The sequence below is a fragment of the Perca fluviatilis genome, chromosome 22, assembly GCF_010015445.1.
Source record: "Perca fluviatilis chromosome 22, GENO_Pfluv_1.0, whole genome shotgun sequence".
Classification (NCBI taxonomy): Eukaryota; Metazoa; Chordata; class Actinopteri; order Perciformes; family Percidae; genus Perca; species Perca fluviatilis.
The window spans coordinates 21345954-21372095 of NC_053133.1; the positions used below are offsets into that span (position 1 = coordinate 21345954).

Sequence of the window (26142 nt, forward strand, 5' to 3'; positions counted from 1 at the left end):
TTTTATACTCTTGTTGTCTTCTGAGGCACAGAAAAATAAAAAAAACATAACACAATCAGTCTAACTTGCAATTATTGGTCTGCAATACTGATTACTGAGCAGCCCTAACACACATAGGGATATAATATATACTGTAGGTCTGTCTTGTAGCCAGTAGTAATATGTAATATCACTATTGTGTATATTACTGTGGCATATTTGACGGAAAAATAGTGACACACAAATTCTAACAATAAAAATCATTTTGACCAATGAGATATTTGGTTTTTGAAGTTGAATATGATATACTATATAACTATCAGAGATTTTGCTGTAGCTATCCCTCTGATACATGGTTGCATTAGGTCATTGTGGGCAATGTTTCAAATCAATTTCTTTTCAGTTTTATGGCAATAATAGATTTTTAAATATTTTTTGCATTCATGTGATGACATATTTTGATATGTCAGCTGTTTAATCAACCAAAAACAGACATTCCTGTCGGGTTATCGTATGAACACTTTCTCAATTGATTTACTGTTACTTTGTACCGTCAGAGTTTTCTTTTCCTAACCTGTAGCATGAGGATTCTGCCATGTGCAGGTAAATCCAGCCGTTCATCCAATGAAGGCATTAAGAGCTCAGACAAATCAAACAAAGAGCTGCAGCCAGGTGGCACCTCGTAGATTAGAAGTGGCTGGCATTCACCTAACCTGGAACACATACGACACACTCAGGGTTGAGTCCGCACTTGGAGAATAATTGTTATACATGAGAACTTGGTTGGTTGTTGTTAAAGTTGTGCTGCGATGGAATGATCTGTGATGGTAGGAAAGGAGTAGTTGCTTTTTAGTTTTGTCTTTGCCATGTCCGCAATCTGTGTTTTTCCTCTGACGGTGCTTTTGCTAAGAGAGCCAGAAATTTCTTTCAGGATACACTGAAGGTCGAGTGAAAAAAAAAAAAAAAAAAAAAAAAAAAAAAAAAAAAAAAAAAAAAAAAAAAAAAAAAAAAAAAAAAAAAAAAAAAAAAAAAAAAAAAAAAAAAAAAAAAAAAAAAAAAAAAAAAAAAAAAAAAAAAAAAAAAAAAAAAAAAAAAAAAAAAAAAAAAAAAAAAAAAAACGTATTTACACTCCTCCAGGTTTTGAGTCAATATCCTGACAAATAGCATTCAGGCGATACCAAGGTCACTGCCTTCCTCGGTCTCCATGACAACCCCCTGGGCCTCGTCGGAGAAGCATATGAAAGACAGTTCGACAGGCATAGCTTCCATTGTTTGACTTGTGTCTCCATTGCAAGTGCTCATCACTGTCTCTTGTCTTGCGCTTGGTAAATTCCATCCTTCCTGTGCTATATTTATCCCCATGCTTGTCTACTTTGTGTAGCCATGATGAAGAGGAACTAGATGGTGTCACTAATGGTCGGTAACTAAATGTTGTCCCCTTCGTTTGGGTTTCCTCTTTTTGTCTCAAGAAACGCGCAAAAGTAAAGTTAAACTACAAACTAATTAACTTCCAGCTCATGGTCAGCGTAGCTACAAGAATAACACGCTACCCTCCATTTACTGTACACAAGTTGTCCCTGAGAAAAGTGAATGATTTATCAGTTTTGCCTTAATAACCCCAAAAGGCGAGAATTCCTTCTTCATCTTCATCTAGTTGGTTTTCATGGTTAAGCAAAAGAAGAGGTCCTAATGTGTTTGCCGTAATGAGGCGTATCTCTGTTTTTAATAATACAGAGACGTGTGTGTGTGTGTGTGTGTGTGTGTGTGTGTGTGTGTGTGTGTGTGTGTGTGTGTGTGTGTGTGTGTGTGTGTGTGTGTGTGTGTGTGTGTGTGTGTGTGTGTGTGTGTGTGTGTGTGTGTGTGTGTGTGTGTTATTGCTCTCCACTGTCTGGTTCAGAGGTGAATCGTTATCATGTTGCCATGCGGTGGCCCTCGAGGCCGGTGTTGCGTTCTGCTGAAAGGGGAATGGAGCGATAAGTCTGCAGCTCGGATGATATATAATGTTTTAACAGTGGGAAGGCATGGAAAGCAACTTTTCTCAGGTGAATACCAATGAAGCATGAGCATGACTCCTTTTATCCTCGAGACACCGATAATAAACACACCGCAGATTTTACGAGGCTATACATAATCATACCAGCCTTTTCTGCTTCTGTCCGCAGTCTTCCCCTTCATTGTTTTGTAATCTTGAGTCGATACCCATCCAGGCCTGAAGCTGGGATGCCTTAGGACGAGGCTCTCTTACATTAACGTGTCAGTCAGTGTGTGGTGAGACGTTGCCTGGCGTCCGGGCCGTCTCCTTCGGTTTGCCTTCCGTTACAGGGTGTGTCTGCTTAGCGGTGGCATCTCTCCTCCGACTGGAACTGCCATCCCTCTGAGCTTGATGCCAAGTGTATTGTACTGTACCTCTTGTCTTGTATTCTGCATGTGCTGTGAGGCAAAGAGTATCTTTTTTTATTAAACGGGTGAAAAAAGGAACAAATAAGATTTCCTGTTCGGTCCAGTTGCAAGTCATAAGAGAGATTTTCATCTTTTCAATATCTTTAGCAATTTCACAATTTCAGCCTCTTCAATTTTTTTTAACCATGTGTTTAAAAAAGTGCATTTAATCAACTGTAAGGCTACAAACAATTATTAATTTCTTCAGTTCAGCAATTCATCTGTGAAATTCCTTTTTTGATCCATAAAATGTTTTCCTAGAGCCCAATGTGACGTCACGTGGCTAGTTTTAACCAAACTAAAGGTCCAAAACACAGTTTTCAAACTACAAATCATCACATTCATTACACCAGTTGCAGATTATTTATTGATTGATTGATTGATTGATTGATTGATTGATTGATTCATGCCTTGTTTTATTTGAATAATTTTAAGAGGCCGGAAATTAAAACCATTCAGACATTTGCAACAAAATATTTGCTTATAATAATAATAATAATAATAATAATAATAATAATAATAATAATAATAATCAAAAATCAGATCAACGTCTGAATAAATAAAGATAATTCTGTGTTGAATAAATGTGTTTTACTGTTTTTCTATTCTGTTATTAATTTTGTAACCCCTCAAAATGTATGTTGTGATTCCCGACCCCCAGGTTGGAAATCACTAATTGGCTAATTATTGAAACACTATTTTATGTGCTCTAATGAAAGTGCATCCTAAACTGTGTTTGGTGTTTTTATTAAGTATATTAGTATATTTACCTGAATTGGTTATTGTTATTTAGTGGGTGTCAGGGTCAGGCTGCAGTATGACTTTGTGCGTGCGTGCGTGCGTGCGTGCGTGTGTGTGTGTGCTGATGGGAATATAGAGTAGCTCATAGGGCTTCCACCTTGTGCTGTGTGTGAAGTGGCTGCTAAGAGGCTGCAAACAGGGAGCGCATTGTCTGTCCGGTGGAAGAAAATGCCTCCCATTGAGAACCTCTCTGTGATACCCAAATAGAAAGGGAAGAGAGGGAGGTGTGTGTGTGTGTGTGTGTGTGTCTGTGTGTGTGTGTGTGTTGGGGACATACAGCCTATGTTCAAGCTGCAGCTCCGCTGTACTGATGATATTTTTCATCTTTTGACACATATCTGAAGTTTAATAGAATAGTAGAATAGTAGAGTAGTATTTTCCTGAAATCTGATCTGCACCACATCAATTTAGTTTTATAAAATCGAACCCAGAGGCATGCAGCTACACGTGAGCTGTATTTGAAAGTTTCTTAAATTGTCATTGTTGCCATTAAAAAAAGAAATACACCGTCATGGAAAGTCTTACTGTAGTTTCGGAGCCTGTGGCAGCTTTTGTTGAGGGAGTGTTAGTGTGGAGAATGAGACATAACAATGGCATGAAAACAACTTTATTAGGATAAACTCAGGCACACTTAAACTGAAAGAAGTTCAGAATAACAGGGAGAAGAGTATGTACAACAATAGGAACCCATATTGTTGCTTTGTGTATGCTAGGGGTATAATAATACATTCAGCTCACAGTTCAGTACGACACACAATACAGAGGACGCTGTCTGATACACTTACAATATTTTTAGCAAACCTGGAATGAAAACAAACTGACAGTACATTTTCCCCCTAGGAGGAATACAAGTAGGGCTGCAACTAACAATTATTAGCAGCATCTTTAGCTCCAACAGCATATACCATGATATACAGTTACATCCTCAGTGCATAGATGTCTTCATGAGTATATACAAGCACAGAACAAAGATCAAATAATTTCTGACGAATTGAGCATTAAGACCTGTGACCTCAAATTAGCCAGCGATGCATTCACACCCACACACTTGCATGTGGTCAAAGCCGCCCTCTTAGAAAGTCTTCTAAATTCTTAGGAAATTATTTTTAAATTGTTCTGTGGAATATTATTAGCAAGAACAAATGAGCAATTTTTTCGCATCTGTCTCATGGTGGAATGTAAGTCACGGTTGAAATACTGAGTCAGGGTTAGGCGACAATTGTGGGGACCTCTGGTCAGCAAAAGTGGATGTCTTTGCAAGACAATACAGCATCAGTAAAATTTAAAATACTATAAAAATAAAATGCAAACATGTATTTTAGTGCAACTTTTTTTTAAAAATTATTTTTAGTAAGCCATATTTATCCAAATTGTAAATTAGACTGCTGTTATACTAAAAAATTTACCACTCAAAAGCAGTTGACAACGTGGAGATAAAACTAATGGATTTATGGATGCGATTGTAAATGATACATTTTAAAAACTCACTATTTTGCCAGTACAGCTGTGTTTTACAATGCTGCTAAATGACTTGCACTTCCATTGGGAGCTGGCCAGTGTGCTGATTGAACCCAGTGACCACAGTGATGAAGCAGCAGAACCACAGGCTGGATGCAGAAGGCAGTTGACACACATCTACTGTACACTCCCAGTTTGTTTCTGACAGCTGTGTGGTTCACGGAGATGCTGTTAATACAGTTACACAATATTCTTATCAGATCACATGAGTCAACCCACGTTTGTATTTTATGATCTCAGTGTGGCACACATTTCATAGTTTGGGTTATTTTTCATTCCGGTCCTCATTCATCGGATGTACATTTGCATGCCACTACACTGCTGCGTGCGTGCGTGCGTGCGTGCGTGAGTGTGTGTGTGTGTGTGTGTGTGTGTGTGTGTGTGTGTGTGTGTGTGTGTGTGTGTGTGTGTGTGTGTGTGTGTGTGTGTGTGTGTGTGTGTGTGTGTGTGTGTGTGTGTGTGTGTGTGTGTGTGTGTGTGTGCGTGTGTGCAGTGATAAGAACACACACACATGTAAAGACTTAGGGTTGTGTGTCCGCAGTGGTGGCTTTTTGACCTCCCGTCGAGGAAGAATGGCACTCATCCAAACAGGAAATGAAGCCTTATAAGCCTCTCTCTCTCTCTGTGTGTGTGTGTGTGTGTGTGTGTGTGTGTGTGTGTTATGTGTGCTGCTTGCCTGTGTAGTTTGGTCTCTCTCCTGGTGGTCTCTCCTATTTGCCTGGTTGTGAAGTGCAGAGTTTGTCTGTATTTTCTTTTTCTCTTTTGGATATTTACACCTAGTCTACATGCCTCTTTCTCTTTTCAGTGGATTATAGTGGTGTGTGTGTGTGTGTGTGTGTGTGTGTCCAACTCTTTGTGTGGTCCATTGTCTCTGGCCAGTGGTTATTTAAGATTAAAGACATGGGTCGGATATTAGCAAGAGGCAAGTTTAGATTCAGAGTGTCAGGAATTGTTTTGGATTAGAAAATTCTTTCTGTAATTTATTACTTGAATTCAAGATAGATTTTTTTTTTTTTTTTTTGATCATAAGCAATTGCAAGATGACATATGCAGCTCTGTGAACTTGCAATGGGCTTTCATAGACTAAAAAAGTCATTGATTAAACACCCAAATCAAACCACAGAATAAGCAACCGCTGCATTTGCTTCCTGCAAGGTGTGTTCCTGTGTGAGTTGCACATGCACGACTACCATGACTCCGTCCTGCATGAATAGAAGTTAAATGTGCAATGACTGGTGACTGATGTTGTTCAGTGAATCATCAGCTCCTCTCCTCTGCCGTTACTTCCTCTCCGGCTCTTCCTTCTCTACCCTCTTCCCCTTCCCCATTCCAGAGTATCATCACTATTACCAGGGCATTCTTTCCCACTTAACAACCCTCTGCAATTACATCTAATCGTCACACCTCTGTTTTGCAGTTCCTCCCTGTGTACGAATACCATAGGCAATTATTTGACAGCACTGTATAAATAAGGCTGTTTAGGAAATACTCATCTCCCCTTACAGAAGACACAATCTGTAGCTGAGATCCACTACTTAGTGTTATCTCGTTTGTAGTCTGGTTCTAAATCTGGGTGTTATGTAGGCTCGCTCTCACCTTGTATGTAAACTTCAGAGCTCGGTCAGAATGCTGTTTGGCCGCAGCCCAAAAGTTAGATTGGCACAAGTCAGCCGAGGTGTTTCCATATGTGCTGTGTTAGCAAACAAAGCGCCGACCTTGGCATGCTATCCTGTGTTTTTTTTGTTGTTGTTTTTTTCTCCCTCTGGTGGGAGAGACAATCCCTCCCAAAGTTTCACACTTACAATCCTCACAAAACCTCCGCTCTTGCCTCCATCATACCACACATGGGTTGTTAGATTTACCAGAGGAATCCAGTTTTTGAGGGATGTGTAACAAGAAGCTGCCAAACTGAGAAGTCCCCGCGGGGTGTCTGACCTCCCATTTTGGCTCCACGAGTGTGGATGAAAGCTCCGTCACGCTCTGTGTTGCCCTACCAGCCCCACCAAAGGGCCTTTGGACAACTGCTTTGACTCCACAGATGACGACTTCAGATGTGCTGGCTGTAATCAAGCTGAGAAACAGACCCGACAAAGAGGCATTCGCTCTGCTTCAACAGCCGTTTTGGCTCAGCGCAGAGTTGGGAGTGTTGGATTGCACTGCTCCTACAGATGAGGCCGGACACGGTGAGAAGCAGAAGACTGGGAGCTGGAAGCAGAGCATGAGACTGGAAGTTTACCAGTTCAAATCTAGGACAAGACGACCTAGAGAAGTGGTTTCTGGGGGGTTGGGCTCTTCAGTGGGTCACAAGATTAACCTGAGGGGTCATGAGATGATTGACAACAAAGAAGAAAAAGAAGATTTTTGTGTGAAATACTGAATAGTTTCACATTTCCAAGCCCCTAAATGCATTCGAATGTAGGGCTGCGCATTGGTTTGACTATTCCTATTACAAATACGGAAACTGAAAGATAGTTGCACATGAGCCATAACACGTTATCTACAAACCAGTGGTGGTGAAGTATTCAGATCCTTTTATTTAAGTAAACGTACTAATACACCACTCTAAACGTACTCTGTTACAAGTAAAAGTCCTGCATTGAAAATGTTACTTAAATAAAAGTAAGTATCATCAGGAAAACTAACTTAAATACATTTGAGAACACTCCCATTTTAGAAAACTGGAAACGATCAAAACAGTTCTGTCAATCAACTAAGTGTTCAATCGGCTAATCATTTCAGCTGGGCATGTAGGCCTTTATATTGTTGGGTAGTTTAATTTATAACAAAACATCGTATTTTATAAACTACTACTACTGTGTTTTGTGTGCAAAAATCTAAACAAAAAAAATCAAAAACAGAATGATTTCTTAGCACACTCTTTAACTGCTTGCCTTTCATGTCTTCAGCTGTCCTATCAAAATAAAGACCAAAAATGCAGAAAATCAGTCATTTAAAAATTAAATTGCGAACGGGTGAATCGAGCTCGCAATATTATAACGATTAATCGTGCAGGCCTATTCTGTACAATAACGTGGTCTATATTAAATACAGTAATTAATTGGCAAAGTAAATGTTTGATCAATAAAAAAGTTAACAATACTACATACAGTATCTGACCAGGCAAACTTTCATTGGTACGTGACCGTTTTGGATACTCTACAGACAGACTAAGAACAGTCATACAGTCAGAAGTCATTCATTTCTTCACCAATAGGAGTCTGAGTCCACGTTGATGCAACCAAACCACAAGATGTCTTAATGACACAGCAGAATTCTCACATCTCCAAGCTCTGGCGTCTACGTTTCCAGATTCCACAGAAAGCGACCTGAGGGAGCTATTTAAAAAAAAAAAAAAAAAAAGGAAGAGCCTAACTGTATTAGAAGCCGACCAGGCAGGTTAAGAGAAAGTGGGCGCAGCAGAAAAAAATCACTCTTCAGCACTCGCAGCACTTCATCATATAATAAATAACTGCTGGAACACATTGAGCATTACAAATTGTTCAAATCCGCCGTCTGGGTGAATGTGGGTAATAATGTGAGCGTGCAGCAGGGCTTTGCTGCGAAAGAAGAACTTTTTTTCCTGGAAAAAAAAAAAAAAAAGTAGAAAAAAGAGACATTCATGTCCTCATTATGCTGTCTTCACCTGTTAACGGCTCCAGCAATTGTAAATCCTCTTGCGTAGTAAGCCTGAAACTGGGGTTCAAATGTGTTTAACAGACATGTGCTTCATAGTTATTATCTCTTCGTAATCCCACAGAACAAGGATTTCCAATTCCTGGACTTCTGTAAAGACAAGCTTATCTTAGCTTTCAGCCAGGAATGGCCTTTAATAAGAACTTTGTGGCATGTCTTATTTCATAATTATGTGTAGTTCTGGTTCATGATATTACACGGCAGAAAAAAAAGAGTGTGTGTGTGTTCCCACTGCTTGACTGTGAATAGTAAAAAAATAGTCCATGTTCTTGGACAGCATTTGTGTGTGTGTGTGTGTGTGTGTGTGTGTGTGTGTGTGTGACTGACTGAGAAGCAGGACCAAGATTCCTCGCTGCCACTTTGCTGTAACAATTCTCATAATCATCTGCAGTCAAACTCTATCATTAACCACTGGCACATTTGTCTGGTCTGGCTAGCCACACATGCACACAGACACATTGGTTTGTAGGGTGTGTTTGTCTAGTAGCAGGCTTTTCTCCATGTGTGTAAGCTCCCTCCTACGCCCACAGTACACGCTGTGCAGCTTTTTTTTTGGTTTGTCCATGCGTTTGTGCATAGCTGGCATTTTATTGAGGATATCATCCCGTGACCAGTCCGCCAAATAGCTGAAAAGGCTGGTTTTTTTTGTTTGTTTTTTTGGGGCTGTCTCAGTTCCATATCAACGTGTACACACGTTTTTCCTTTCTAGTCTCTTCTTACCTCATCCGTGTGTTTGTCTGGTGGGAAGTTGTTACGTTTACGTAAGGCTTCGAAATTCCATTCCTGGTTCTTTGAATGGCTGTGCCACCAGAGTGGAGACTGGAGAATAATCTAGTTTGACTTTTTTCTGATTTATCTTTTGCTACTATAAATCTAAAAAGCTGCTGGATACAAAACATGCTGTCACTGAAAAGAAATGGCCTGCACTCTTATCTCCATTACACCTAATTTATTGTCCATTTTTGTGTTTCAGTCAAACAATCGCACAGAGAACAATACACAATGGAGGAAGGTTCATTGTTCAGAACACACCTGGCAGTTATGGAAGACAATTCATGTTTTGTTTTTTTTAAATGCCAAACCGTTGTGAATATTTCGCAACATTTCATAAAGATATGTTTTCCTTTTTAGATGTCCCATACCTGTTTACGTATCTTTTGCCAAGCTACTTAAACATAGAACCTCACCCAGAGAGACCTAACATAAGGGAAGGGTCGGCAACTTGAATGAAATCCACTATCGCCGGTATCCATCATTTCTAACATGCTTTCAATTATTATAACAACTTCTCCTAGATATATAATATTTTTTCTTCTTCTGGAAAGCAGCTTGTTAATACCATAACCAGACAGGATTGTATGCATTTGGCTAACCCAGCAAATCAAATACCTGGCAAATCAAAGCGCTTCATCATCATTGATTCTAAAATATTACTGATGCTATAATATCTGTTGTGTCACAATATATTTCACCATATTGCCCGTACCTAAATAAAAGTATATTCTTGTTAATGTCCAAATATAATAAAATCAAATACAGTTAAATGAGAGAGACAACAGAAAACCCTGAAAACATTGAGTGCTTAGATAATATTTTGTCAACCGAGGAAATGAGTACAGACCAAGAAACAGACTTTGTTAGTACAGTTAATATTACGGCATAGATATCAAAGTCATCAGTAGGTCCCCTGGGTTGTAAAGAGTCCAAATTATGAATCCTAAAATGTGCCCTTTTCCAACGTTTCTTTAGTCCGTATGGCCTCGTCTGGATTCCCATTTCTTCCAGTCAGACAGGATGGACATTTCATCCTTAACTAAATCTATAGGCAAACAAAAACAAACTAATTCATGAATTTGGGATGTTAAGCAGAGGAATTAGCTAGATATTTTGCCATTATCTGTTTGGTATCCAACAAGTAATTCCAGGTTGGTTCATAGGTTTCATTTAGATTTTTGGGTGTTGAAGTTCAAACAATTTATCATTGTGTTAACATTAACCCACTGTTTCATGTTTTTGTATAGCTGACCCTGCGTACTATTTTGGAGCTGCACACTTTCCAAGTACAGCCGTAACCAAAATGGCAACAATAAGGATTACATTATTTTTTTTTTTTTTAAATCCCAAATATTTAGGCACTTGTTGCTACTAACAACACAACAAGAATCTCTCATCGTGGCAACGGCTGCGCTGAGTCACTCGCATCCCAAAATGGGAAGAACCCTTTCAGTCCAAAGTGATCTGGAGTGGATTTAGTTTTTCTGTCTGGCTAGACCGTGTGGATGACGACGATGGTTGCTGGCAGCGGCTCCAATATGTATGACCTAGATCCTCACACTAGTCATATAGGTGGGTGCCTCGTCTCTGGGTGTGGGGAGAAGTGAACACATTTTTTATTTTTTTTATTCTTGTAAATCCTAAAAGCATGTAGCTGATGGAGAAGCTAAATAACCAGAGCCAAAACTGCTAAGTGTTCTGGGAAAAACACCCACAGGCCTCAAACACATGGGTGACAGCAGTTGAAAACACATGTGAATCATCCACCTTTTTGGCAACATGAGTTCATTCTCTTTCCACCTAACAGATGGACCATTGGGATCAAGTAAACACCGTTAGTGCCAGTTGAAAAGTCAGAGGAAGCAGTCGAGGTAAAAGACAGACTATTAAGTAGCTATTGGAGCGCCCGACCGGGTCAGTCCAAAGGATTCAAGCCAGAATGCTCTTTTCTACTTGGAGCTTTGCACTTTTGTCAAAACCGTTTAACGTTCTTTGGGCACCGCATGGCGCCCTCGAAAGGGTGCAACCGCTCGCTGCGGTTTCGAATACACCCTTGTGAGAACACTTGTATCATCAGCCTGCACTGTTGGAGCAGGGCTATTTTCACGGCATACAGGAAGGAGATTAACTCACACACTACGTCACTTTTTCACTTCCTCCCCCCCCGTGTCAGCTGCGATGATGTTTGTCCACACGTTGCTCTCTGATAAGAAGAGTGTTCAGCCAAGACCAGATGCTTTCCCAATTTAGCCAAGTTATTTTAACACCACTTCTCTTTTAATAGGAGTTTCTTTCGGTGGTTTGAAGTGGAACTTTCCCTCTTTTTGTGTTTAGGCTGAAAACCGCTTCCTCCCTTTATCTTATGATAAAAAAGTCCCATGACTTTACAAGGTCTCTAGGAGAAGTTGTGTTTTGGGGTTACAGTGAGATGAAATAAGCTTATGCAAAAAAAATTTTTTTGGAAGTAAAACCAGACCTAGAATGACTAAGCTATTCCTCCTTTTCTCTGTCTTCTGCCTGGGTCCATCGTAGCCAATCACTGTACCCAATCACTACCCTGCAAATGGAAGCCCAAAAGACTGATTCGATTTTGGCACAGCTGCATCCAGACGATCATGATTTATGACTGTTTGAAATTTGGGCATTATCTCTGAGCTGTGGAGTCAAATGATTAGCTCAAATCCAATCGCAGTAGCGACCTTATACTCTGGAGTTTGCAGTGCTGCTAAAATGGAATATTTGTTATTTGCATTGGTTTGTTTGCCTCATTGGGAACACTTTGTCACCGCAGTTCCTTTTTTATTATATTAAGAGCCTCACGTTTTCTGGAAGCCCAACTCAGGTTAGAAAAGATGACTGTAGTCAAAGCTCTGTCATCCCTCTTAATTCAAACGGACAAAACAGGGCATTGGAACAGAACGGATGTTTCCCCTTTGTATGGGAAGTCTCTGTGGGAGCAATTACGTATGAGCAACTTTGACGTTATGAAATATTAATTCCTCCATTTTTTTCTGTCATTCTAAATGATCCACTTTCTAATATCCTTGTGGGTCCTGTAAGAAGTAAAATCTGCTTTGCATCATTTTGCACAAGAGCTTGTCAGCTCTCAGGTTTAAAATTAGACTTGATATTGTCCAGAGATGACTGCACTGTACCGGACTACACATACAGTAAGTCCACCAGTGTTGTTGATTGCCTCAACTCTGGGATGGGTGATACTTGAAGGCTATACAGTGGAACAAGGACAGAGCTCAGTCCAGCTCCAGATCACTGTGGCATGAAAGGAATCCTCTGTTGGCGCTGGTCGATGACCTCCCCTCGTTGTGAAAGACCATCGTTTTACTGGTCTGCCCTCAACAGACATTGCGGCCTTTCATCTCTCAAAGGAAGGGCAGCTGCTCCTGGACTCCTCTCAGCCTGAGGGGAGTGTGGAGGCAGAGTAGAGAATGGAAATGCAGTGGTGTGTGATTGTAGTAAGATCTGTAGGAGATTTGACAGTGGTATTTGAAAATGATAGTCAATATGCCTCCTCGATGGCAGTTGACTTGCAGGAATTAGTTGTCAACTACTTTAATAATCGACTAATCCTTTATTTAGCAAAAAGGATTTGCTGCCTTTTTCTGTTTTATAACCGTGTGACTTGAATCTCTCTGGCTCTGGAATTGTTGGCCAGACAAAACACACTTTATTGAGAAAATAACCATCAGATCAAACCATAATGAAAACAATAGTTGGCTGTAGAGCTAGACTGACGAATCAGTGTTTTGCTATTGGTGTATAGTTAGTCTATATCCTCGACGTTCCACTTCCGGGATTGCTCCGTTGCTGGATTTCACTAATTTAGGCCGGATATCCGTTGCCTTGGGCTTTCTTTGTGTTGGCATTTTAAACTCCGGTCGATTTATGAGGACTATGGTTAATATGCTCTTCAGATCCCTGCAGGGTAAAACCAGACAGCTAGCTAGACTATCTGTCCAATCAGAGTTTTCTGTTGCACGACTAATACAACTTTTGAACGTACACGTGTTCCACCAAAACAAGTTCCTTCCTGAGGCTATTTTGCAGCGGCGACAACGTTGCTCCGTACGGCGCTAAGCGCCGCCCAAGACGATTGTTACTGGTTTAAAGAAATGCCAATAAACCACAGCACGTTGTACAGAAATGTCAAACTAGGTTTGAGGTAGCGAAACCGGGCCACCAGAAAGCACTGACAGTTCATTTTTTACGTTGTAAAATGTTTAGCTCAGTATGTAGCTTTGTCACGCAAAAAGGATCTGTATGATTGATTGTTTTTTTGATTATGTACAACACAACATTTCATTATCATATTTTTTTAAACTCCCAAATATCAATATCAGTTATGGACTCCGAAATTGAGTATATGCTCTGGGTAGTTGCAACCGAGATGATTTGGTAATTAAATAAATGGTAACCAAGCGGACCTACTCTAAGGCTTTCCCTCTTTGGCTGTCCAGTGATTAAAGCTGTTTGGTAATTAGTGGAAAAATACACTCATCAGGGGCCAGCAACAAATAAAGAGTTCTTATCCACAAAAGTTTGTATGACATAGATTTACCTGTGTGCACAAATGAAAGTATGAATGGCATTTTGCCCAAATTAGGCAACACAGAAATCTGTCAGTGATCAAGTATTTTGGGAAATCCAGATTAAAACAAACCTTAGCCCTGTTGCCTCATTCAAGTCATAATTCTGTATTCTTTATGATTAAACCCTGTCTGCAAACATGCACCGGGCAGGGTATCTAAAACAGGGAAGCCTAATTTCCGAGTTCAGCTTTTCAATATGTCATTTTTGTCAATCGGATCAAGCACTGTGCGAAGTTTCCTTATGTATCTTTAAAGTAAATATTTTTTTATGAAGGGGACTGGCTAATTAATGGAACATTGGTGCAATTTCAGTAGGAAAACACTCTACGTCTCAAGGAGCATAAATAATGCATCACCATTTGGCCCAAGCATTTTGCAAAAAGAAGATGAAAGAGACGTTTTTCTGATAATAGAAATCTGTGAGGATTTGAGTAGACTTGATCTTATTCCTCCTAAAATAGGAATGCAGTGTTCTTTCAGTTGCGTCACTTCAGTCACATTTCATCATTAATTCTAACTGATCACGCTTTTTTTTTTTTATATTTTGACCCTTATCATTTGCTGAATATTAGTCTTTAGAAACTAGATTCGGGGGCCAGTTAACTCATTGTCATCAATTCATTTTTTTAAAAATCAGAAATGTTCAGATGGACGTGCTTCGGTCATTATGGGGTTCAGGGCCCTGCATCCACCACAATCGATTTTTGTGAGTGTGCACTGGCTGGCTGTTGTAAAAAGATTACGACCACAGTGATGAAAAGCACAGCCTCATGATTTCATTAAACCTTCTTAAGCTGCTGTATGACAAGTGTAGCTGTGGCAATCGATCCCATCCCCTCTTCGGTCTCGTGTCATTTACAGACGGTGGACATCCATAAAGAGAAGGTGGCCAGGCGGGAGATCGGGATCCTGACCACCAACAAGAACACGTCGAGGACCCATAAGATCATAGCGCCCGCTAACATGGAGCGGCCTGTCAGGTACATCAGGAAGCCTGTTGACTACACTGTACTGGACGATGTCGGCCATGGCGTTAAGGTGAGCAGACTTTTCCTGATTTTTGTGCATGTTTAGGGTCTTTTTCTCTACTTTTAGATCTGCTCCCCGATCAGATTTCTCTACACGCACAGTCCATTAGTTTCTCTGCTTCTGTTCTGCACTAGATCTAATTTCCATCCCTTCCCCCCTCCTCCTCTCTTTCTTGCCAGAGGTATTCCTATCTCCCTCCCTCTCTTCTCTCTCCCACTTTGACTCCTTTTCTGGCTCGCACTCTTTCTCTTGTGTTTTCTCTTTCATCTTCAGAAAGCACCCCTTCTGACCCTACAGGAATATGTTCCAGTGTGGGTTGGTGGGAACGGGTTGGGGGTGGAGATGAACTAAAAAAGTGATTACATCATGTAGCTTTCAGAAAACGGCGCTATTCTTAGAGCGCTGTGAAAACGGCGAGCGCAGGGCAAATTTGTGAGATGTTTTTAAAAGGCACTTAGGCCTCGGAGCGCCCTCATAATCTCGTTCTCCAGTTTCTCAAAACCTTTGCGGAGGATTGATGTTGTTACAATTAGATTTGTAGTTTATTCTCATGTCGCTACAATCTGACAGGCAGGAGAGAATCTGATTTTGACGTGATAAACTCTGATGATCCAAGTGTGACATTTTCACTCCCTCTCTGCCATTAGGGCTCACTTTAGGGGTCACTGGGTCGTCCTGACAGTGGCGGTAATGACATCATTTCCTGATGACACTCCTCTGCATCATCAATCAGCCAATCAATTGCAGCTTTCAGACAGATTGGATTAGAGGCCCACCATTACCCTCCCATAGCGTAACAGGCATTGATAAGGCAGGATAAAAGCCATTGTGTCACTCTCAATTTACTGTGTAGGGAATTGCGTTGGATCCTTCCGTCATGGTGGAAGGGTGTGATGCCTAATAATAGGGAGTGAAAGATTTTATTTGGGTCTTTTCCCACAACAGGGACCTGGTTTTTCACTGCTTTATTATGGACATTATGCACTTAAAAGTGTATGAAGACATTGTTTTATTACATACAATAACTATTTCTTATTTAAGCAAGGGCTCAACATATTTGGAAATGTGCTCTACCTGACTTGTTATCGGGGTTAATGCAAATAAATAACTTTTCTAACTAATATAGGTCACTCTACGTTTACATCAACGAACGCTTACATCCTAATACCATATTACAGATGACATGTGAGCAACAAATTTATATTTGATATGCAAATTAATGAAACGTTTGGCGCTAGTTTTTAACCATGAAAAACTTCAATCAACAGATTATATTGTTGACAAAAGCGAGGAAAATCCCAGCGAGGCGCGTGTTAATCAACCGCACTTCTGACTCTACTGTTTTTGATTAAATGGCAGAGTTTCTCAAAATCAGGATACCACACTACATCGTTGCACAATAGTGTCAAATTACCGAAACCATCGTGCTTCACGGCTGCTTTGAGACTGTTTGATGCATCTATTTTAAGAACATTACATATTACTCATGGCCTAATCTCAGTGGATTTTCTCCTTTTTTTTTAAATATCATGAATGCTGCATTTAAATACACACACACACACACACACACGCACACACACGCGCTCCTGCAGCCAGTCATACATCACTCGCCACCTTTCATCTATGCATGTCACAGCCCAAAGATCCGATCAATATTCCGCATCAATACTCCATATTAATTCACATAGTATCCTGTGATGGCTGCTGTCAGATGCCCGGCTTGTATAGAATATCTATAGCCATGGTTTACTTACTGACCAGAATCAATATTTTAATGGGGGTTTAAATCATGCCTATTGCCTCCCGTTAACTGTCAAACTTGGTATATGTGCCTGAGTGTTTACATTGGCCTAAATGTTGAATTGGTTTTACGGCCTCACACACTGTTAGTAAAGTTAAACATTTAAAGCGTGAACTGTAAGTCAGAGAAGAGCCCTAATGTAGCGCTCCCATACATTATTTAATAGAAGCTGTTCTCGGATCCAAACGAGCAATAAAGAGGAATTTTGAGAAAGCGAGAAGGTGAAATTCATCTGGTGGATAATGTGATTCTTCTCTGAACATCATATTAATAATGAGTGGAATCTCACAGCTGACGGATCAGGATGTTCCTGCATCGCAAGGCGTCCTGGCGGTGACGGGATGCTTTTTAGCTTTAATGCGAAAGATGAGATTTATTCTTCCAGTCAGCTGATGTTTAATCTAGTCAGCGTGGATGATGTCAGGGGTTTGAAGTCAGATTGCATTCCCTTTTGATATTTTGCGCTGTGTCACTTATGAGTTTACAAGATTAGTTTAAGGGGCGAGTTTGGGTTTCGAGGAATTTTGATATTTCAGTGCAATTTGCAACGTCAATCCGGCATGGGGATGGCGGACCCCAACCACTAACAATGCAAAAACAATATATAGAGCGCTAACTACAGAATGTAAATACATTTAACAGTTGCTGAAAAAATGCCGATCATAAATAGTATCAAAAACAGTGTTTTGATTTGAAGATAAGGATTATAATTTGACATCTTTTAGCTAATTAATGAACCTGTTTCCAAGTTTGAAATATTTGATTAAGAGTTGTTTTGTAGCTTTTCAAGACAAACCAATTACACATTACCCACCATGATATGTGACATTAGTAAGAATAGTTCACCAGGACATGTTTTTCATCTTTGGACTACATATTTTGGGATGTGTCCTTGGAGACTAGTCTAACCTCAGGAGGTGTTTGTGTCCTGTGTAGTGTTGAGCTTTGACCCTAACCCTCTTACAGACCACATTGCTTTAGATTTTTACTCCAGCTCGACATGGCAAGCCTTTTTAGGACTTGATAATGACCTTAATCTGAACCTGTCTGTCCCATAATTCAACTTGGACGTAACTAAAGCATGTCCAAGCTGACAGTCTGGTTTGAGCAGTAAAACGGAGATACGGCATTAGCCAAGAAGATAAGGGAAGGCAGTAGTATGCCTCTGCATTCCTAGCATGACCTAGATTGTAAAACTGAATCTCGTCTAGCTCTGATAACCCTGTGAGAGTGAAATTTAAATGTGAAATATCCATTCACAGCTGCATTGAATGTGTTTTTAGTTTTTTGTAAAATAAAAAAAAAAAAAATAAATAAAAAAGGCAGAGATCACTTCATCCTGACCTATGCCATGAATTTGCTTTTGGGTTTCATCTTCTCTCTTTCTCTCGTGGTCTTGTGATGCTACAATGCTTTCTGCAAAGGCCACTGGGGAAGCTGCATTATAGATGAGCCACTTGACTCTGCAGTTGTCAAACCCCACTGCTATGTTGCCTCTATATTCTCTTTGACATCAGCCCACACAAGTACAAAAGTGTTTTTTATCGCTGCCAGTAACGTGCTAATCTGAGGTTTTTAAGTCCAAACCTGGATCTGAACAAAATGAAATGAATCAAATGAACACATGGATGCTCAGTAGACTTAAAAATCCATATTTGCAAGACAGCGTTTTGACGTGCAAAGAGAAATTCTTCAATTTCAGACCCACTGGTGAGATAATACTCGTTTGCCTCGTGTACAATAGCTCTGCCATCAGATCCCTGTGAGCTCCTTTCAGCCTGAGTTGTGGCACAGGGCGTGGTACTGCACAGTAGTCTGAGTAAAGGGAGCAACAGTCAGGAGCCACAGTGTTTTCCTCTGCTAGTATGACTTAGTAACCTCTGACCTGCCCTGCACCTTGTTTACTCAGTGTAAATACAACAAGGAATCATTTTTCTCTTGCTCGCTTGTACCTTGACTGATCCGTGTAGACATGGCCATTTTGACATGCCCTCTTTCTGTCTCTCTCTTCTGTGTTTTTTTTTCTTCTCCCCCCCTCCCCCCTTCGCCTTCATAAGTGGCTAAAAGCCAAGGTAAGTCTGGTTTGTCACATTGACCTATTCTACTATGATGTATTATTGATAGATTCGTCCAACTCCCTTTCACAGCAACACCCCTAAACATGTAATTATTATTGTAATTTCCCATGTTTATTCCCATTAACATACTTGTAGTCCTTTAAGCCCAGAACACCGTCTGAGGCTCTGTAACACCCTCCTTGTCAATTTACCAACTGTGTACGTTGTTATTTACTTAACATGTTGTGTAGTAGTCCATAAATGTCCTGTAGTTTATTTAAAATCCTTTATAGGCTCCCCAGACAAGGCATACACTCTATATCCTTCATTTCTTCAAAAAGACTCAACGGTTATTTGCAATACTGCAAATCCAGGTGTTGCTAAATTCCATGCTTTAAGAAACAAGTGATTTGCAAGAAGCCTTATTGAAAGAACCCAGAGGTTTCTAACCCGCAATCTGCAGCAATCACCCTGTGACTAAGTTAAACACCAGCAGGGATGGCATTACATAACCCTTCAAACATTACCAAGTGAAATATAAATCTATGTTGTTGAGGAGTTGTCATCTGGGCAGCCTATAACATTTGATTTCTTTGTCACACAGTGGTCTGAAGTCATTTGGCTGTTAAATAAGTATTTATTTCCCTCTAACCACAGCAACATGGAAACAATCAGTCAATCAGAGGAGGAACACTATCGAGGACCAATCCGCCGACGCAGAAGCCGCCGAGTCCTCCCATGTCAGGGCGCGGCACGCTCGGGTAAAGATTTCCATTTCAGTCACCATGAAAGGACGACTAATCCTCTAATTATCAAACACTGAATGAAAAAAAAAAAACCAAGGCTCTTGTGGGGGCGATACAAGAACATGCAGTTAAAGTACATGTCACAGTTATTCATTTATTTTAGATGATTTTTTTTTTTATATATATAAATGTGTGGTAAAGTGTAAGATGAAATAACACAATGAACAAACAACCCATTGAGCTAACAGGATGCCCCGGGACATTCTTTTTGAAATCTGTGTGGTTGTGATGGCTGTGTCTTTGTGGTTTTGGTACTTATACACATTTGAAATCACAAACCTGGTGATAGTGTAGCCAGAGAAAGAGGATCCAGTCCCAAAAAAAAAAAGTCTGGGAACTTTTATCTGTTCTTGTAAGATGGGCCTCACTCCCCGGTGAAGTTCATCGTCGTCCGATGCACAGCGGCAGTCGGCGACGCTAATCAGATATTCATTCCAAGAGTAAACTGTGACGTACTCCAGCCTGTAGCACACAGCATCCAGATGGGTAAACTGATAGGATTTTCAACGCTCTAGTGAACGCGGCCTTCCAGTTTTTGAAAGAAGGATTTGCACTGGATTATGGATCATTCCCGTCCTTGATTTGTTATTTATTTGCCTTTCCATCTTCGGCCTGCTGCAGACGCAACACATCCTACAAGACCCTGGAGCCGGTGAAGCCGCCCACGGTGCCCAACGACTACATGACCAGCCCCGCCCGACTAGGCAACCAGCACGGCCTGCAGCACAGCCCCGGGCGCACGGCGTCGCTCAACCAGAGGCAACGCACACACAGGTAGATAAGAAAAGATGAGGCACGCAGTCTGTCCCGCAAACCAGTACAACTCTACAGGTTATTTATCTGCCTCTTGATAATTGATTTATGTGTGAGAATGTACTTATGTAATTATTTCGGTTTTATATCATTGTAAATTGAATATGGTTGGATTCTGGACTCTTAGTTGAGACAAGCTGACAGTTACAGGGTGCCATGGTTTTTTTTGTTACTGCGCCATGAAGAGCTTTGTGAGCTTTAATTTAATTTACTGCCATTTTAAACATTTTCAGACTTAAAAATTAATCGATCTGAAAAATAAGCTATACATTAAAGATGCAGAGATTTCATGATGACATTCTTTGCAGGACAATGTGGACACCCACAGACATATGTAGATTACTTTAGCTACCATACCAGATCCACACACACATATACACACACACACACACACACACACACACACACACACACACACTCTCACACACACACACACACACACACACAGACTCGCTATTTAAAGTCAAGTTAGGTCTATTTATATAGTATAAAACTCTTCAAAAATGGCAATAATGTAAAAAACCTGCAGGAAGAGCAGCAGATGTTTTCCAAAACAAACATGCAGAAGGTGCAGCAAGTACAGAGTTGACCGAAGAAGAATTGCAATGTACAGAAGTAAAATAATAGTATACCTCTAAGAACTACAAAGTAGCAATGCTTCAAAGTACTGTGAATACACATTAACAGAATGACTCTGCAGTATACAACCAAGGTAGAAGCAGATTCACAATGAGGACTGGATGTATAGGCAAACTCTAGCTTATAAACAGCTGTAAGATGCAAGTTAAAGTAGCTTAATGCAAAGTTGCATCCAGACATTGCTGCCCGCTGCTGATGTGACAACACTTTATGGATAAAAGTCTCAAATCTGCAGTTGAAAATGTTAACCAACTTTGTACAGCTTTTAATGGCAAGCTAGACAGGTACTTTATACTTTGTTTCCTTTTTTTTGGGATAGCTATGAGTGGAATTAGTGTTCCAGCTACCCCTCTAAACTGAGCACTAAATGTGTTTCAGTAATGGAAGGAAAGCATCTCTCCAAAAAGCCACTGTACCCGTCCATGTCGTCTAGTTATAATCTTTTCACTTAGTTTGGCTGTTTGCAGCACTTTCGCACCTCTTCATCCTCTCCGCTACTCTAAATCCAGCCTTTGTCTGACAAGGCTCGGAGGGTTTCTTACCGTGGCCCGAATCACTTTGATATTAATATCCGTAAAAGCCTCTGATATAAAGTGCTGTTTCAAAAACCCCTAAGTCAACTGCAGCATGGAAACCCTTGAACATGACTCTCAAGGATTGTCACCCAGAAGTCTCCCATGTGCAGAGAATCAAATTTGAGTTACGAGTAGTGAAGTCGCCTCATTAGCTAAAAAGCCTGACTGTGACGCTCATAAATATTACATAACTATTTTATTTTCCCTTCCCTCGCCCCAACTCTTCTTTCTTGCTCATGTATGGTTTGCACAACGCTGCTAACTCACGCGGAAGTTCTTCTTCTACTTTATCATTTTAAAACCAAAGTCCAGGACTTCTTGTAATTAGTGGCTTCAGATGCTCAAAGCTGCGACAGCATCACTGTTACTCCTGTGTGGTTTAATGTTAATGTACCTTTAACAAACGGATACTGTCCATCGAGTCGGGCCGGACCCGCCCTGCTGCAGCTGCTCCTGCTGTGGCATCACTATTTGATTACACAGGCTTGAAGTTGGCCGTGCTTATTCAGCTCTTCAGTCTCTGCCATCCTCAGCCGAAAGCCTAAATTCAATATAGGCATCAGTGTGATGCTGCTGTTATTATCTCATATCTTTCCGAGGGAACGATTTCACCGTCATGTGCAGATATGATTGTCTTAAGAAAACGTGCTTATTGCGGTCACTGTCGGTGTCCTGGTAATACAATTGGATTACCAGGATTCCTGCTTCAACTCTCAAAACTAAACAGAATGCATTTAAAGGCCCCGACACACCAACCCGACCGGCCGACTGTCGGACTGATCAGCCGGCTCCCGTCTCTCAAAAGTGCCTCGGAACACACGGAAGCGACGCCGACTTGAGCGTACGTGCTGCGCGAGCAAGATGTAATAAGTCTCCATAACAGCAGGCGCCGCTAATCTGTATTGTCGCCCATCGCAATGAAAACCGGAAAATGACGGAACATCTCTCTGGACCTAGTAAACACAGAGCACGCTGTCGTCAGTCATTGTTTTCATCAGAGAGTGTTGATAGTAGTCAAGAAGGATCGTTGTTGCCATTAGTCGCTGAACGGAAGAAAATACGATGGCTAGTAATAAGAAGATACTGGCGTTGTCAGCCTTCAGCACTGATTCGCTAGTCAAGGGCTAGCACTCCACCAATCAGATTGGTCATTGAGTCCGACTGCCCACTGGCCGATTCAACAAGTCAAATCGGCCAAAAAGGATGCCGACGGCTCCTCCGACTGACGACGGAACGCACCGAACAGACTCGAGTCACCGACCTCGCCAGACTGTCCGACGAGCCTTAAGATGGTGTATGGCTCTGTGGACGAATCGTACATCAAAATGCGATACGTTATTTAAAAATTAAGTAGCTATTCAGTGTAACATCATTTTCTTGTCGTGTCGCAGTATTCGACTTGCCTTTACTACTTTTTCTGAAATTGTGCCAGCTTTTTTTCCTCAACTACATTCTACTCTTTTTGCTCTTTCGTTGTTTGTTCATTTTAAACAAAATTAAAAGTAATCCGGGTCACCATGGTGGCCAAGGGGCCTACCATGGACTAGTTCCCTGTCGCTCTGTCTTAACACCTCTCCCTATTGCAATCTCTCTAATAAAGGCATAGTATGGCAGCTGCCCCCAAAAAGGTAATTCAATCAAATGTGGTGTCAATATGCAAAACACCACACGTATGTCGTGACAAATGATATCCAGGCTGAAAGTGTAGTTTACACGCAGTTGTCTCTTTTGCGTTTGTTTGTTCAGTGATTGGAGGACTGTTAAATTCCTTTTTATTATATTTTATTTCCTGTTGTAATGAGGAACTGTTTTTTTATGTTTTTATGAGGCTTTTCAAATGTACAGCAGAGAAGCAGAACTGCAGAAGTTAATAAATATAGTAACCACCCTATTTGTTATGTTTTTATATATATATATATATATAAGCTGCCTCTTTCTGTGCTGATCACCTATGCACATTTGAACGTGCTAATAAACATTACTTTATAGATAAATAGAAAATAAGTACCTTCATTTTGAGACTCCAAAATATTAGATTTTTAGGTTTCCTGGCTAGTTTTTTGGAGCAACTTGACTGCTACTTTTTAATCATCTTAACCTTTTTGTGAACCATCCTATAGAACATCTCCAAGCTTAGTGTTTTTTTTTTTTAACAAGATGCCTGAGCTATAGTTTTAGATGGTAAGTCTCAAAACATTTTGCAATAAAGTTTGAATTTGGTGTTACTGATCTTTTATATAGCAATTATTTCAGAAGAGCTCTGATCTAAAATCTCGTTGCATTAGATTATAAAGGTAGATTGCAGCGACCCTCCTCTTCATCTTCTGCTCTTTATGCGCTTCATGTTATTTAATGCCTCAATAACAATCTTCAGTCTTTGTAATCAAAGAGCTTTCAATCTTTTTTTTTTTGTCTTTAGATTATGCTCTGGGCTAATTTGTAAGTCTATTTCTCCCATTTATGTCAAGTCATATTGTGTCACAGTGCCTATGCAGATAGTTTTTACATACTGTTCTCACTTTTTGTTCCTTACACGTAGAACAGTGTCTTTTTTTCTTCATTGGCTCCAGGGATCTTTCTCAGCATTGAGCAAGTGAGGTGGAACTTTGTAAAGCCTTGCTGTGTGTTACAGACCGTTGATTTATAAACAGCTCAGTGTGTTGAGTGGCGGCTGAATGAGCCAGGCAGGAAGGTGGAGAAATGGAGCAGCTGAGTGCTTTTATTTCACTGTGAGCGTTTTGAAACAAAGACTAAATCAAAAGCCGGGGGAAGAGATAAATGGGTTAGCAAAGGAAACTGCTAAGTTATAGAGGGATTAGAATGGATAAATCCAAAACATGCAGATGGGGGACTAAAGTACGACGCTCACTTCAAAAGAGCGATGGCATGATATTGTTTAGCCTCTTTCCCTAAAGACACTTAGCCACCAACATCCTTCAGAGGGCTAACCCCTGCTGGAGAGCCCCAGGGCTCGACTGATGATAGGGAAAAGGGGATAAAGAGATGTGGGGGGAGGTGAGGTGGGAGCTGGTTCAGAGGGATGGAAGGAATCTGAGGAGACGGGGGCGAGGGGTATGGGGAATCGCTTTACAATCGATGAGGGGATGAGGGGAAGAGGTCGAGGGACGGTTAGGGGTGAGAGGTAGGGAGAAGGATCAGTTGAAAAGCAGGGATGAAAGAGGTAGAAACAAAGGAGAGGTGGGGTGTGAGGGGCTGGAGCTGAAATGAGGATCAAGGCCAGCCCGAGAGACTGAGACTGAGAGCGGGGGATTTAGTCAGCCAGGGCATTGATCTACGAGCCCCCGGGGGTCAAACACAGGGTGAAATGGCGCTTATACAGGCCACTGCACAGCTGACATACATATTACATTCCCATGCCCTATATCCTCAGAGGCTGGGGGGGGGCAGTATTGATAACATTAGATGGGTTTTGTCAGCAGTTATTACTTTTGTGAATATGATGGCCAAGTTTAAAGGTATTTGTTTATCATGCCACTAAACTACAAGGTGAATTAATTCATGCTATTGCAGGTAATGCAGATTTTTTATATTCTTATTATAAATCTCTACAGCTCATATTTTATGATATTGATTAGGGGCTTCAACTGACAATTATTTTCTTGTTGATTATCCTATCTATAAGTGTTAATAGATTAACTAAAAAAAAACTATATATATATATATATATATATATATATATAAAAAATATATAGTAATAAATTCCAAAACAAGTTCCCAGAGCCCAAACTGACACCTTGATATTACATTTGTTTTTGTCCACGCAATAACCCAAAGCATAAAAAATATTAATATTACAATATTAACTAAGAAATGGTTTAACTGATAAACTGACTCAAAGTTAATATGAAGAATGCAAACATTTTTGAAAAATGTTCTGATTAAAAAAAAAAAAAACGTTAAGATGTTACATGTAAGATGTCATATGTTGAAATGGTTTGACATTTAATAACAAGTTAACATACAGGCATGCGTGGTTTATCACCTATGAAACAACAATTCAAATGTGATGAATTCACAAATATGAACATGTTGTTTTTGGACAATAAATACGTGAATCGACTAACTAGGCTTAAATGTGCTGTAGGTAGGATTGGGAAGATCCAGGACTTAGGCAAAAAATTTGAACAACAACTTCTCAGTCCCCCTTTCTGCTAAAGCCCCAAACTTTCTTCTAAGCCCCTCCCCCCACAATGGAGAATGAATGTGTGTGCATGAGCAGTGATTGACATGCAGTTAGACACCCCCCTGGCCCTGATTGGTGCATCTGAACAGGGAGTGGTGGATTTTTCGCAATTACACTAAAGGCTGTAGGTGGTGCCAGAGGAGCCGGATTTTATTTTTTAAATTACCTGCTTTATGTAGTTCTACTCGAACATAGGGTCAGTTTCAGCAAATATGACAGAAAGTCTTACCTACTGCACCTTTAATGGCCTAATAGTATTGTATCAGCAGCACTATAATAATACTGACTGGCTATATTAGCAGCATCTGGGACTACAGTTTGGAATATTGCAGCTCAGATTTCTGTGTGAACACTGTTCTCACAAAGCATTGTGTCTTCGTTGCTTTCAGTTCATTCACTAATGCCGC

At 40.5% G+C, this 26142-nt stretch overlaps 1 protein-coding gene across 8 annotated transcripts in view; it reads left to right on the forward strand.

Annotated features, from left to right (window-relative positions):
* Nucleotides 1-26142, forward strand: part of abi1a (abl-interactor 1a) — a 55303-nt gene that overhangs the window by 15200 nt on the left and 13961 nt on the right. For 5 of the 8 annotated variants that reach the window (XM_039790019.1, XM_039790022.1, XM_039790025.1 and 2 more), the window contains exons 3-6: nucleotides 14673-14849; nucleotides 18699-18713; nucleotides 19356-19459; nucleotides 20126-20278. In XM_039790019.1, the coding sequence (XP_039645953.1) occupies nucleotides 14673-14849; nucleotides 18699-18713; nucleotides 19356-19459; nucleotides 20126-20278 (449 nt within the window). The remainder of the gene's footprint in view (nucleotides 1-14672; nucleotides 14850-18698; nucleotides 18714-19355; nucleotides 19460-20125; nucleotides 20279-26142) is intronic. The other 3 variants (XM_039790021.1, XM_039790027.1, XM_039790024.1) reach the window with 1 other exon arrangement.